Below are 13,768 nucleotides of genomic sequence, written 5' to 3' on the forward strand. Positions count from 1 at the left end.
AGAAGGAGACCAGAGGAAGCCAGAAGGAGGGAGAATATTCTAACCATGGGGGATAGCTAATTAAAAGATATGGAGATGGGAGGTGATATATTGTGGGTCAGAGACAGCAAGAAAGCCAGTGTCAATGGATCAAGGGAGTAAAGTATGGAAGGGAGTAAGTATAAGGAGACTGAAAAAGTAGGAAGGGGCCAGATTGTGAAAGGCTTTATCCAGGAGATAATAAGGAGCTCTATAATTTATTGTTATTGTTGTTGGTCAGTAGTTTTCAGTCACACCAGATTCTTTGTGACCCCATTTAGGATTTTCTTGGCAAAGATAATGGAGTGGTTTGCCATTTTCTTCTCCAGCTTATTTTATAGACCAATAAACTGAGGCAAACAGGGTCAAGTGACTTGCTCAGAGTCACACAGCTAGTGAGTGTCTGAGGTCAGATTTGATGAGTGGTCCTGATTCCAAGTCCAGTGCTCTATCCACTGTCCCACCTAGCTGGCCCTAGTTTATTGAGTAGAGGGGTTACATGGTCAGACTTGTACTTTAGGAAGATCACTTTGGCTGCTTATATCACTTTGAGAGTTGATAGACAACTCTCAAAGCTTGTGCTAGCTTGGAAATCTCCCTTCTATTTAAAAGATTCAATTCCAGATCCTCCTCTTCACAAGCCCAAGGTAAGGACATGTCTCCTTGTACCACGTCCTTCTTCCACAAACTTTACAGGTACATAGATTCTTTTTCATTCCCCCAGAACACAATTCAGGTCTACCACCAAAGTCCAAGATATATATGTGTGTATATAGATATATAGATTTAGAGACAGATCTAGATAGATGTGTGTGTGTGTGTGTGTGTGTGTGTGTGTGTGTGTGTGTGTACGACAGACAGATCGAGCCAGAGACAGAGAGAACTAGTGTCACATGTTTTTCTCTAGACCACAGGGCAGGGTCACTACTCCAACAAGTCTGTCCCCATGAGTCCCAATTAGACCATCACCTTGGAGGTAGCCTCAGTCATCGGGAGGTAGAGTTCCCCAATCTCCTCATCAAGGTGCCATTTTACAGATGAGAAAACTGAGACTGAAAGAGGTTGAACAACATGTCCATGATCACCCAACTAGTATCAGAAGTGAGATTTAAATCCAGGGATTCCTAACTCAAGGACTGGAATGAACACAATGAGGTAGAAAGATATAGAAAACCAACCAACCAATCTAAGGACCCAGAGAATGGCATGAAACCAACTTTTTAATCTTCTGTTTGAAGCTCGTAAACGAACAACGAGCCTTACTTTGGAATTAAAATACCCTCTGGTATCCCTGCCAAAACTATAGCCTTCCAGGGCCAAGTCCTAAGGACACGTCCTGTCCAACAGACAGATGAGTTGTCATTGTCCATAGGGCTTTGACTTCAGGTTCACAACCCAGTCAAAATTTCTGAGAAGTCTACTGTACCTGAAGATGACAATATCTTATTCCTTTTCCAGATGAAAAGTTGAATGACTTTGCAAAGCCCACAAGACTGATTATACTCAAGGTCAAATTTGAAACTTAAAGAGGAACTTCCCTGGGACATTTTCTGAGTCTGAACATAGGAATGGTCTCTGACCTTGGAGATAGGGAGTATATCCCCCAGCACACTCGTGATGTCTCAGCAGCCTGAGAGGAAGAGTTCTCATTGAGCCACTTGATTTTATTTTCTTTTGCTTCTAATCTATAGCCTCTGTAGCTGACATTTATATAATAATTGTAGATTTGCAAAGCATTTTATGTGTATTATCTCATTTGATCTTCAAAACAACGTGAGGAAGATGTTATTATTATTTCCATTTCACAAATGAAGAAGCTGAGTCCAAGAAAGGTTAACCAAGGTCACCCAGCTAGAAAGGGTCTGTAGCAAGATTTGAACCTAGGACTACTTGATACCCCAAGTTTGAGGTCAGCTAGGTGACACAGTGGGTAGAGCTCCAGGCCTGACTCATCTTCCTGAGTTCAAATCTGGCCTCAGATACTTACTAGCTGTGTGACCCTGGTTAAGTCACTTAACCCTGTTTGCCTCAGTTTCCTCATTGTCAAATGAGCTGGAGAAGGAAATGGCAACCCCTTCCAGTATCTCTGCCAAGAAAACGCCAAATGGGGTCACAAAGAACTGGACATGACTAAAAACAATAAACAACAACTGCCTGACCCCTAAGCCCATTGTACCACCCAGTCATCTGTCCTAAACTTCCTAAAGAAGAAAGGAGCAGCTTTGACTCACCCAGTTGGACCCTTAGGGACTATGCTACAAAGGTGATGGAGGAGTTGGTGCAATACAGCATAGACCAATAGCTTACAGTACACCATTTACTAAGACAAAGTCAAAGTGGATACATCACCTAGATATAAAGAGAGATATTGTCAGAAAATCTGAAGAACTTGGAACATATTACTTATCACATTTATGGATAAGTGAACAATTTATGAATAAACAAGAGATAGAGAGTAGAGTGGGGTGTAAAATGGATAATTTTGATCACATTAAATTAAAAAGGCTTTGTACAAATAAAACAAATGCAGCCAAGTTTAGAAGGAAAGCAGAAAATTGGGGAGAAAATTTTCTCAGTTTCTCAGAAAAAGGGCTCATATTTCATATTAAGAACTTTGTAAAATCTATAAGAATAGAAGTCATTCCCCAATTGATAAATGGTAGAAGGATATGAACAGGTGGTTTTAGATAAAGAAATAAAAACAATTTATAGTCATATGAAAATATTCTCTAAATCATTATTGATTAGAGAAATGCAAACTAAAGCAACACAAAATTTTCCAAGGAGATTTCACACCAGCTAAAAAGTAGTAGTCAATCAGAGAAAATCCCTTGATATCTGAACTGCCTCAGTTGACTCTCGAGCTCATCACTGATAGACCACAAGGCAGAGTAGATATTGTGGAGCCCTGGATAAGAATAATACCTCATAGGATCATGGCTCTAGAAGGGAACTTTTAGGCCTTTGAGTCCAATTCTTTCATTTTACAAATTGAGTAAACTGAGACCCAGAGAGGTTAAGTAACTGATCCATGGTCACAGAGATAGCAAATGGCAGAACCAGGATACAGATTTAACTCCAAGGTCAGTGTTAAAATGACCAGTGCTCACAACTCACATTCATTTAGGTTGAACTAAAGTCTTAGTTCAGTTTTTAAAAGCTCATCCACCTAGACCCTTAGGGGCTGTGCTACAAAAAAGACGGGGGAGTTGGGGTAATATGAAATTTTCCAAGTTTTGAAAACTTACCTAAGATTTTTGGGACACCCCTTATAAGACTCTAACTTTTCCAAAGAACTTTCCACACTTCTAATGCGTACTAGGTCAGATAGGTACATTGTGTAAGTATCAACATCCTCACTTTACAGATAAGGAAATGGAGGCTCAGGAGGTGTTTGTCCGCAGTCACATAGCTAGCAACTGTCCGAGGTCGGACTTAAGTCTGATTCCAAGGCCAAGGCAGTGATCTTACTATTACACTAATATCAGCAATATTGGTAGAGTCATGGGATCATAGCAGATCATAGATTTAGAATTGAAAGGTACGTTATGGACTTCTAGTTCAACCCCTTTGTTCTACAGGTGAAGAAAAGGATGTCCAGAAAGGTTAACATCAAGGTAACACAGAAACCAGGTGGTATGGGCAGGATTCAAACCCAGGCTGCTGGACCTTAAGTCCAGCACTCTACTGTGGGCCATAGCTTCAGAGGATGGTTTCAGAACTTCCTAAGTTTCTTGGACAAAGGAAGCTACTTTTCTTTTATGGTCATTTTGCCCATCAGACTGCTGTTCCCTCTCCCTCCTACCCCCTTTAAAAAAGAAAATAAAGAGAAAGAAAAAAAAATTTTGATTAAACATAGTCGGAGAGTTTGAGCCTAGTGCCAAATGACTCTGCCCAAAACGGAAGCTGCGTTGGAGGGACTTGCCAATGTTTGTGTTATTCTCCCTTAAAAGATGTAATGGGTTTACCCCCAAATTAAACATTTAAGTGGGATGTCTCAGTAGAGTCCATGTGCTGGGTTGGGGGGTACCTGTTACTTCTGGCTTCTCTCTGGGGCCCAGGCTGAGGCCCTGCAGAGCAACACTCACTTTGGTATTAGACTCCATTTTCCTCGTTCATTTCTCTTGCTCTGTCTTAAAAACTTCAATCTATTCCTTTTTATCTAACGGCTCCAACTATCACATGTTCTCACATCATAGGGCACGAGAAAGGCATCCCCTCTGAAGAATAGAGACGGATTTGGCAAGATCTTCCTTTATCTCTTTTAGAGGCCATGGGGACAGAGTAGAGGTGACAGGGGAATGGGGGAGTATTGGAAATAACAAAACTCCCAAATAATCTCATTGCTCACATACTGTTTCATATTCAGACCTCAGTCTTTGTTCAGCGGTGACGTTTTGGACACCCTGTTCCCCGCTGGACTTAAAATAGCCTCGTATTTGGCATGTGTCCCTCATTCGGAGTGACCCAAACTTTAGTCCCATATTAGACATCTTTGTATTGAAGCTGATTTATCATTTGTTTGTTTTTAGATGGTGCAATTCAGGAAGGGGACAGAGTGGGGAGGGTGGGGTGGAGCACTGAATAGATAAAAAGGTAATTGCCCTTCTAGCTCTGAATGAATGAGAAGCTAATGGCCCCATGTATGTACTTCTTTAAACACAGGTCGCCACTGTGAAGTCCATCAGATGACTGGGAACTACATGTGGGACCCAAATACCAACAAATCATTTGACATTGGGGTCAACAAGGACAGCTTGATGCCTCTCTGGTGGAATGGATCAGAACCACTGTGGGTCACCATGACCAAGGCAAGACGGAATGTGTCTATGTATTACTGGCCAGGTTAGTGTCTTAAAATCCTCTTATCCCACCAAATGACAAAATCCTTCTCAGGCCAACTCACAGAGCATGAAAGTAGGACTTCAAAAGTGAAAATCCTACAGGAAGACCAAGTAATGGTACAGACAACGCACTCAAAGAAGGAAGCATGGTAGGATAGATAGGGTACCGTACAGAGAATGAGGAAGGCCTAGGTTCAAATCTCACTTCAGATATTTATGAACTGTGTGACCCTGGGCAAGTCACTTAATGTCTCTCAACCTCAGCTTGCTCATCTGTAAAAATGGGGTTAATAATAGCACCTACCATAAATTAATTAATTAAAAATTTTTTTAATTAAAAATTTTTTAAAAAACTAATAACATTTACTTCCCAAGAGTGTTATAAGGAGCAAATAAAAAAAACAACAACAACCTTGTAAAGCACTTTGCAAACAAACCTTAAAGTGATATTGAAACATCAGTTATTATTACTCACAACAACTTTGTGAGGTAGTATAAGCATTAATTCCCATTTTACAGATGAGGAAACTGTGGCTCAGATGGGTGACTTGCCCAAGAAAACACATCTAATTAGCACTAGACCTGAGACTTTAACTCAGGTCTTTTGACTCCAAGACCATTACTCTTTCCACTGCAACGTCCCACCTTGTTTCTTTGATGGAGAAAAAATAACACTATGGTTGCTGGATAACCTAAAATCAGACATGGTGTGACTTAGATTCAGATGACTCTCAGTTTTGACACATCCTAACAGATGACCTTGGATAAGTCATTTGCTTCATTTGGATAAGTCATTGCTTCATTATGTTCATAGGGTCAACATCATCCCAGCATTCAGAGCTGCAAGGGACCTTAGACATTGCCTAGTCCAACCCTGTCATTTTTAAAGTTGAAGCAACTGAGGCCAATGTAGGTAGAGTGACTTCTCTAAGATCATACAGTGAATTTTTGGCAGAACTGGGATTCAAACCCAGATCTTTGGTTTCCAATCCAGTATTCTTTTTCCTCTACTTTTTTATACTCTTCACCGTGTTATTGAGAATGGGGACCATATCTGCCCTGCTCATTAAGTTGTTCCAAGGCACAAATGAAATCATAGATATGGGAAACATGCAAATGGTGAGGCGTGATGTGAGTTCATGGTATCATCATGAAAGCCAGAGTGAGCCATGCCTGTCTGATCAGACCAAAGAGAGAATAATTGAGTGCACTTCAACGTAAGCATCCAGTTATTTAAAGTTGGGTGAGAGAGACGTCAGAGCGGACATTTATTATGGCACTGCCCTGAAGGCTTCCCAAAGATCACAAGGAGCTTCACGCAAAACAGCCTCACCCTTCTGGGCCAAGCAATGTATGTTATAAAAAGAGAGAAGGTCCTTTCTATGCTTCCCCTTCCTTGACTTTCTCTTCCAGGGAAGAAGGGAAGGAGAGGAGGAGCCTTATTCTGTGTGGATGCAGAGACATTCTCACCCTTCCACATAGAGCTGAGCTCTTCCTCCCCAGGTCCATGGGAGGTCAGCCTTGTAGGATAGATACAGACATGGAAGGACTCCTGGGGCCACCAGGCCCAAATCTTTTCATTTTACAGATGAAGAGTCTGAAGATCATGCAAGGAGTGAGGGTTAGAGGTGGGATTCGAACTCAGGTTCTCTGTCTCCAGTGCCATTGCTCTTTCCCCTGTCTCATACTGTCCCCATAGGCTGGAGAATGAGCTTCTTCTCCTCTTTCATCAGTTTTGTCATCAACAACTGCTTAGATTGATATACATAACCCTGTTTATCCAAAGAGCTCAATGTGGTGATGTTGTTCAGTCGTTTTTCAATGGTATCCAACTCTTCATAACCTCATTTGGGGTTTTTTTTGGCAATGATACTGGAGTGGTTTGCCATTTCTTTCTCCAGTTCATTTTACAGAGGAGGAAACTGAGGCAAAAAGGGTTAAGTGATTTGCCCAGAGTCACCCAAGTAGTAAGTGTTTGAAGCCAGATTTGAACTCAGAAAGATGAGTCTTCCTGACTCCAGACCCGATATTCTATACACTATGGCACAGCCTAGCTGCCCCATTCAATGTGAATTCATATGTAATTTCTCCTTTTTCCTGTAAAAGTCACTTAACTTTTGTTTGTCTCAGTTTCCTTAATCATAAAACAGGGATAACAATAGTGTCTACCTCATAGGGTTGTTGTGAGGGTTGAATGAAATAATATTTGTAAAAAAGAATTTAGCCAAGTGCCTGGCATATAATAATACAATTTTTAAAATCCTGTAAGTACAGGGTGAAACAGTATGGGACAGTAGAAAGGGATGGATATGGAGTCAGGTGACCAGGGTTTGAATTCCAGCTTTGTCAATGACTAACTTCAAGACTTTGGGACAAGTTGCTTAACCTTCCTGGGACTCAGTTTCCCCCTCTGTAAAATGCAGGGATTGTTCTAGATGACCTCTGAGGTCCTTTCTAGCTCTAAATCTTTAGCCTATGATAAAGCTGATCATCCAGTATTGTTTCTTAGGAAACTTCCAATCCTTCATGAAAAAGGGAAGGGAACAAGCATTTATTATGTACCTACTGTGTGCCAGGCATCTCATTTGATCATCACAACAACCCTGGAAGGTGGGTACTATTATGATTCCTATTTTACAAAAGAGAAAGATGAGGCAGCCAGAGATTAAGAGACTTGTCCAAGGTCACACAGCTAGGAAGTGTCTGAGGCTGAATTTGAACTCACGTCCTCCTGACTCCAGGTTCAGAGCTCTCTCTACCGGACCACTGCTCCTGAAGCTCCAACCAACTTTTCCAAACTCCCTGCTTTTTGCCGGGTAGTCACAAAGCTCCCCAGTTCCCCGGGATGCTGCTTGGATACCCTGGCTAAAGTCAACCTATGCAGAAGTGGAGAGGGTGCTACAGGGCATCATTCACACCTTTCTTTCTTTTTGGTTTGCAGTGATGAGATTAACCATTGAAGTTACCCCCTTCCCCCTCAACCAATAATGCAGAGGCTGTTCATTCATCCCTTGGAGATTATGGGAGACGCCTCCCCACCTCCCTCACAGGGTTGTTGTGAGGATCAGATGAGATATTAATTGTAAAGTGCTTAGCACAGTGCCTGCCACATAATAAGAATTATATAAATATTAGCTGTTATTTTTATATTCCTGGGAGTGATGCCTCTCTTAATGGCACTAACCCATTAACATTTTGGGGAGCTGAGTTACATTGAGAGGCCTTTAAGTCCCCCACATCTTTTTCAGAACAACTTCTAATCTAACCATGCCAAATAAATTAGGATAGACAGCAAGAAAAGCAGGCATCTGCCCCAGAAAATCTGAAGCTGGGGCATCTCTCTTAAATACCATTAGATCATTTTTCTTCTCAGATTCACTTCTTCCTTTCCCCACTCTCCACAGGACATTTTGCAGGCCTCTCCACAAGGCCTGGAATATTTTCACGGCCCCAGTAAGTTGTGTTATGACACTCTGGGTCCCTCCATTAAGTCAATATTTAGAAATGCAATTTAGAAATGGCAACGGTTCAAGTCTTCCTATCAGATAGACAAGGCAGCAGTCTGACAGAGGACTCCCTGGAGAAGACAATCAAAGCCCCCAAGCCAGCCTGGCCTGCTCTGGCAGAAATCTAATATTGTAAACAGCACCTCTCCAACTGGTGCCACTGGGTTGGATGAAATAATCAGACGCTTCCCTCCTGCCTCCTCTCCTCACCCCATGAAAATAAGCACATGCCCCAAAAGAAATCACAGGCTTTGAGAAGAGGAAAGGATCTCAGTGACCATCCAGGCCCCTCCATATACCAAAGAAATCCCCACAAGAACATGCCAGACAAGTGATCTCACAGCCTTTGCTTAAAGGACTCCACGAATACATTAGGTGTTCAGGGAAGGACTAGCAACTCTGGTGTGAGGGCTTGCCAAGATCTTTTAAGGGCTGCCCATCCACCCTTGGTGCCTCCTTGGCACTCAACTCTCACCTGTGTCCCCAAGAAGCTGTAGTATATACAGTGGCCATACCCCAGTAAACTGTCCCAGTAGATGGGCTAAACTAGGTTGAGGGTAACTGAGGGGTCTCAAACCCATCTGTGAGTTAAAGAGTGTCTACCTTAAATATAGGAAGACTTCCCCCAGTGGGATGGGCAGATGAGAACAATTTGTTCCAAAGGCTGTGAAGGCAGCTGAAGTAGGCACTTGAGACATCAAAGAAATTAAGGTCAACTACTACATCCCAGGCCATCATCGGTTGTCTTGACTTTTTCTTGCCGCTGGGTGTTAGATGACTGTGGAAGAAAAAGTGAGGCTGACAACTTTGTGTGACTCTGCCTCACTTAAATCCAATTCACGCATGAGTCAAGACATCACCCCATGATATCATTGGTCCTCTTTGAGAACGAAGGACAAACGACAAAGCACTCCAATGCTCCTAAGGAAGCTCATTCCACTTTTTGGACATCTTCATTTATCAGGATGTTTCTTCCTGGCATTAAGCCCGAATGTGCATCTTTGTAACTTCTATCCATTTCTCCTGGTTCAGTCCTGGTGGGGCCAAATAGAGCAAATCTAATCTTTTCCACAACAACTAATTCAAGTTTAAATACTTAAAGGCAACTCATCATAGTCACACTTTTGTTCATTTCACCAGAAAAATGTGCCCAGCTCTTTCAACTAATCCTCATCTAGTATAAACTCAAAGGCCTTTCACCATTCTGATTGCCCTCCTCTGGGCAGTCTCCCATTTATCCACATCCTTCTTAGAACATGGTGCCCAGGACTGAACCCAGTGCTCCAGATGAGGTCTAGCAAGAGGACAGAGTACGGTGTGACAATTATCTCCACATTCAGAGGGCAGCTAGATGGCACAGTAGATAGAGTACCAGGCCTAGAGTCAAGAAGACCTGAGTTCAAATACAGCCTCAGACATTTACTAGCTGTATGACATTAGGCAAGTCACCTAACTTCTGTTTGCCTCGGTTTCCACATCTGTAAAATGAGTATAATAATTGCATCTACCTCCCAGGATTGTAGTGAGTATCAAATAAGAAAATAATTGGAAAGCACTTAGCACAGTGCCCAGCACATAGTAAGCATCATATAAATGTTAGTTATTATCATTATCATAATCATTAGTAACAGTATTATATTCCTAGAAATGATGCCTCTCTTAAGGGAGCCCAAGACTGCATTAGCATTTTGGGGTGCTAACTCGTATTGAGCTTGCAGTCCTTTATAAAACCTAGATATTTTTCAGAACAACTTCTATCTAATCATGCCTCCCCCATTTTTTATTTGTGAATTTATTTGTTAAATTGAGTAATTGCCTGATTTTCTTTCTGAGTATTTTATAAAAAAAATTAGGATACTCAGGAAGAAAATCAGGCAATGACTGAATTTAATCCTTCTGATTAGACAAGTATTCTCAGTGCCTACTATATACAATGTGCCTACTATGTGCAGTGTGCCTACTGTGTGCAATGGGCCATATACTGGGTATCCAAAGGTGAAAAGGATATAGTTTGTGACTTTAAAAAAATGACATAGTACCTGTCCTCAGGAACCTTATGGTCTACATGACAAGGACAAATTCACAAGTAAGTTATATCAGGATAAGTTGCATAGGAAAAGCAAAATAGAAATAGCAAATGGCCCCATTTATATAGCACTTAGAAATTTGCAAATCACTTTTCATATATTAACTCATTTGGTTAAGTAACTTGCCCAGGGTCACATGGCTAAGTAAATGTCTGAGGTAGGATCTGAACACGGATCAAAACTGGCAAAACTGGCTCCTCCCAGTGACCTACATTTCAACACATAGGCTAAATTAGAGAAATGAAATGAGGTTGGAGTGGACCAAGCCCTAGGTTTGGAGTCAGAAGACCAGGGTTCAAATCTCAGCTTTGCCACCTTCTTGCTATGTTACCATGAATAAGTCATTTACACTCTTCTCGGTTTTCTTATCTGTAAAATGAAGGGGTTGGATCAGAGGTTCCCAAAGTGGGCAATACCATCCCCTGGGGGGTGCTGCAATGATCCAGGGGGGCAGTAGTAGCCTCAGGTGCAACTGGGGGGGCACTGAATAAAAATAAGGGCATGGTGGAAGCATAAGGAAAGAAGAGGAGATAAGAAAATTTTGAAAAACTGTTTGTACATGTTTCATCTGTTATGTAACAGAGTTAAAGTTGTAGTGATTATATTATTTTTCAAATAAATGCACAAAATGCAAATTATAATTGATCAGTGGTCAAGTCTGCCGATAGGTCTTTACGAGCAAGTGTTGGCAGGTTGAGTGCGTCATGCATTGTTGGGAAGACCAGCATGCATCAGCAGGAATATGTGCATGTAACAATTTGTTTACAATATGATACTATGCAGTTACATGACACATTCTTGCTTCATCAAAATTTAAATGCAGAAAAAACCCCACAAATTTACAATAAATTATTAAATTTAAGATACCTCATTTTAAAAATATATATCCTGTATTTTTTTGATGCAAATTTAAAAAAAAACATTAAAGGGTTAAAGAAAGTAGATTTCCAGGGGAGTGCTGAGTAATTTTTTTTTCAAAGGGGGCAGTAAGCCAAGTAAGTCTGGATTAGATGATCCCTAAAGTCCCTACTAGTTTTAAATCTTACCGTAACAATGAATATCTCTTAAGTGCTAACTGCACTGGGCAGCAGATTCTTCTGTTCCCTCCCCCGGCGGCTTCTGGGCCTTCATTCTTGGCCTGTGACTCTGTTTCCAAGAACAGGGGAAGCTGTCCAGGAAACGTGCCGACTAACATGACTGTAGCACATGAGGTCAGACTGCTACCACAAATCAAACCCAAGAGATTCTTAGGATGCCAGGACTCTGTCCAGAAAGCCCAGTTGGGCGCCAGGCCACTCTTAGTTCTCCTGCTGTCTTCCTCCTAGGAAACTACAAAGCAGATTCCTTGCTCTGCAGTTATCTAATGCTCATGAGAGCAAAGGGTAAAGGTTTTTGCTTTTGGTTTTCCATTTCATATTTCATTTTTTTTTTCATTTTTATCTGGAGAGTTTATTTCCTTAGCCCCTGGAAAACGATAAAGATTCTTTTGTAAGAGGTAGCATGTTATAATAGGAAGAGGCACTTAGGACTGTACCTTTAGAGCTGGAAGGGACCTTCAAGGCCATTGAATCTAAACCCATCATTTTAAGAGGGGGAAACTGAGGCTCAGAAAGGTTAAATGACTTTGGGTCATAGATTTAGAGGTAAAAGGGACCTTAAAGTCTGATGATTACAACTCCCTCATTTTACAGGAATGGAGGAATGAGGAAATGGAGGCTAAGAGATTAGATTACTCTCTTTCAAAAATTATTATTTTTAAAATGACCAAGCTTTCATTTTTTCCTCTCCCCATCTCCCTCTACCCACTGAGAGAAAGAGAGAGAGAGAGGAAGAGAGAGAAAGGAAGAAAGGAAGGAGGGAAGGGAAAGAAAGAAAGAAGGAAGGAAGGAAGGAAGGAATGGAAGAAAGAAAGGAAGAAAGAAAGAAAGAAAGAAAAAGAAAGAAAGAAAGAAAGAAAGAAAGAAAGAAAGAAAGAAAGAAAGAAAGAAAGAAAGAAAGAAAGAAAGAAAGAAAAAGAAGAAGGAAGGAAGAAAGGAAGGAAGGAGGCAAATTTCTTAGGATCACACAGCTAGTAAGTGTCTGGGGTGGGATCTGAACTCAAGTCATACAGACTCCAATTTCAGGGCCCTGATATATACCCTTCACTCTTGGGCAAGGAAATAAATAATTGGAAGAAAAGTGTTCACTCTAATATAGGTGTGCAAGGCAATAACAAATCCTTCAGGCATAGGCTAGGCATGAGTTTTCAAGGGGCTACTGACAGGGCTTCCAGGGAGACCAAGGCCCCTCCTATAGCAAAATGTCTCCCAGTTCTGGGGCCATCTCTTCACCATGATCCTCATATTGACAGGCCCAAGTTGTAAGGACATGTGTGAGTAGCTCATCACAGAGATAACTGAGAGACTTGAGGGATACCCAGAAGGTCCTTAGAACTCTCCATTAAAGCTTGTCCTTCCCCCTCCCCAACCCAGGTGCTGCAGAGATGCCCACAGGCAATTATGGCTCTGCAGTGGGGTGTCTCAACTATTCCCATGAGCAAGCATCATAAATAAATGCACCTCAGAATCAAGGACAGGTGTAGTTGGAGCTCTTCTTCAATAGGACTTCTTATGGGTTGTTTTTTTTTTTGGTGTCGTATATGCCTTTGTCAGTCTGGTAAAACCTATGGCCCCTTCTCAAAATATTTTTAAATGTAGAAAATAATACATAGGATTACAGAGGAAACTAATTATACTTGAGGAAAGGAAAGATAGGAAGGGATAAAAGTTTTGGGGAAAGATCTTATCTCTCAGGACCTCAGTTCTTCATCTAGAAAATAAGTAGTTGGCCAGATGATCTTCAAGTTATCTCCCAGGTCAAAATCTAGAATCCTGTGATGCAGGGAAACACAGACATGCTCCATTAACCGTTGCTTTCCACTAAAGTTTAGTAGCCTAGTCAATACAAAATCACACTTAAAGAGACGGGAATAAAAACTCAAATCACCATGGACAAAAGCCACCACTTACATGGTGCCATGAGCCCAGTAAAAGATGGGCCAATGTAACAATGGCGCAACACTGCTGAATACTCCTTTACATGGCATCTGTCTGCCAAACAGAGGTAGAGGGAACCACCATAGCACATTTCCAGTGGGCAGCCCCATTTGTGTTCCTCCACCCCTGTACCTACTGCTCCTACTGCCATCTTTTGGCTTTTTGTAAACCCTCCCCTTTTCTTCCCTCAGTCTTTACCTGTCCTGTGGCTCATTCCATAGGACCCTCCTAGGACTAATCTGATCAACTAATTTGAGCCAAGGTTCAATGGCTCTAAT

At 41.5% G+C, this 13,768-nt stretch overlaps 1 protein-coding gene across 1 annotated transcript in view; it reads left to right on the plus strand.

The window, feature by feature from the left end:
• The window catches only part of ENPP6 (ectonucleotide pyrophosphatase/phosphodiesterase 6), a 169,801-nt gene that overhangs the window by 71,250 nt on the left and 84,783 nt on the right, over positions 1-13,768 (plus strand). The window contains exon 2 of the mRNA XM_027837601.1: positions 4,684-4,863. Within this exon, the coding sequence (XP_027693402.1) occupies positions 4,684-4,863 (180 nt within the window). The remainder of the gene's footprint in view (positions 1-4,683; positions 4,864-13,768) is intronic.

The sequence above is a fragment of the Vombatus ursinus genome, unplaced genomic scaffold (genome assembly GCF_900497805.2).
Source record: "Vombatus ursinus unplaced genomic scaffold, bare-nosed wombat genome assembly UNPS02014821.1, whole genome shotgun sequence".
Classification (NCBI taxonomy): Eukaryota; Metazoa; Chordata; class Mammalia; order Diprotodontia; family Vombatidae; genus Vombatus; species Vombatus ursinus.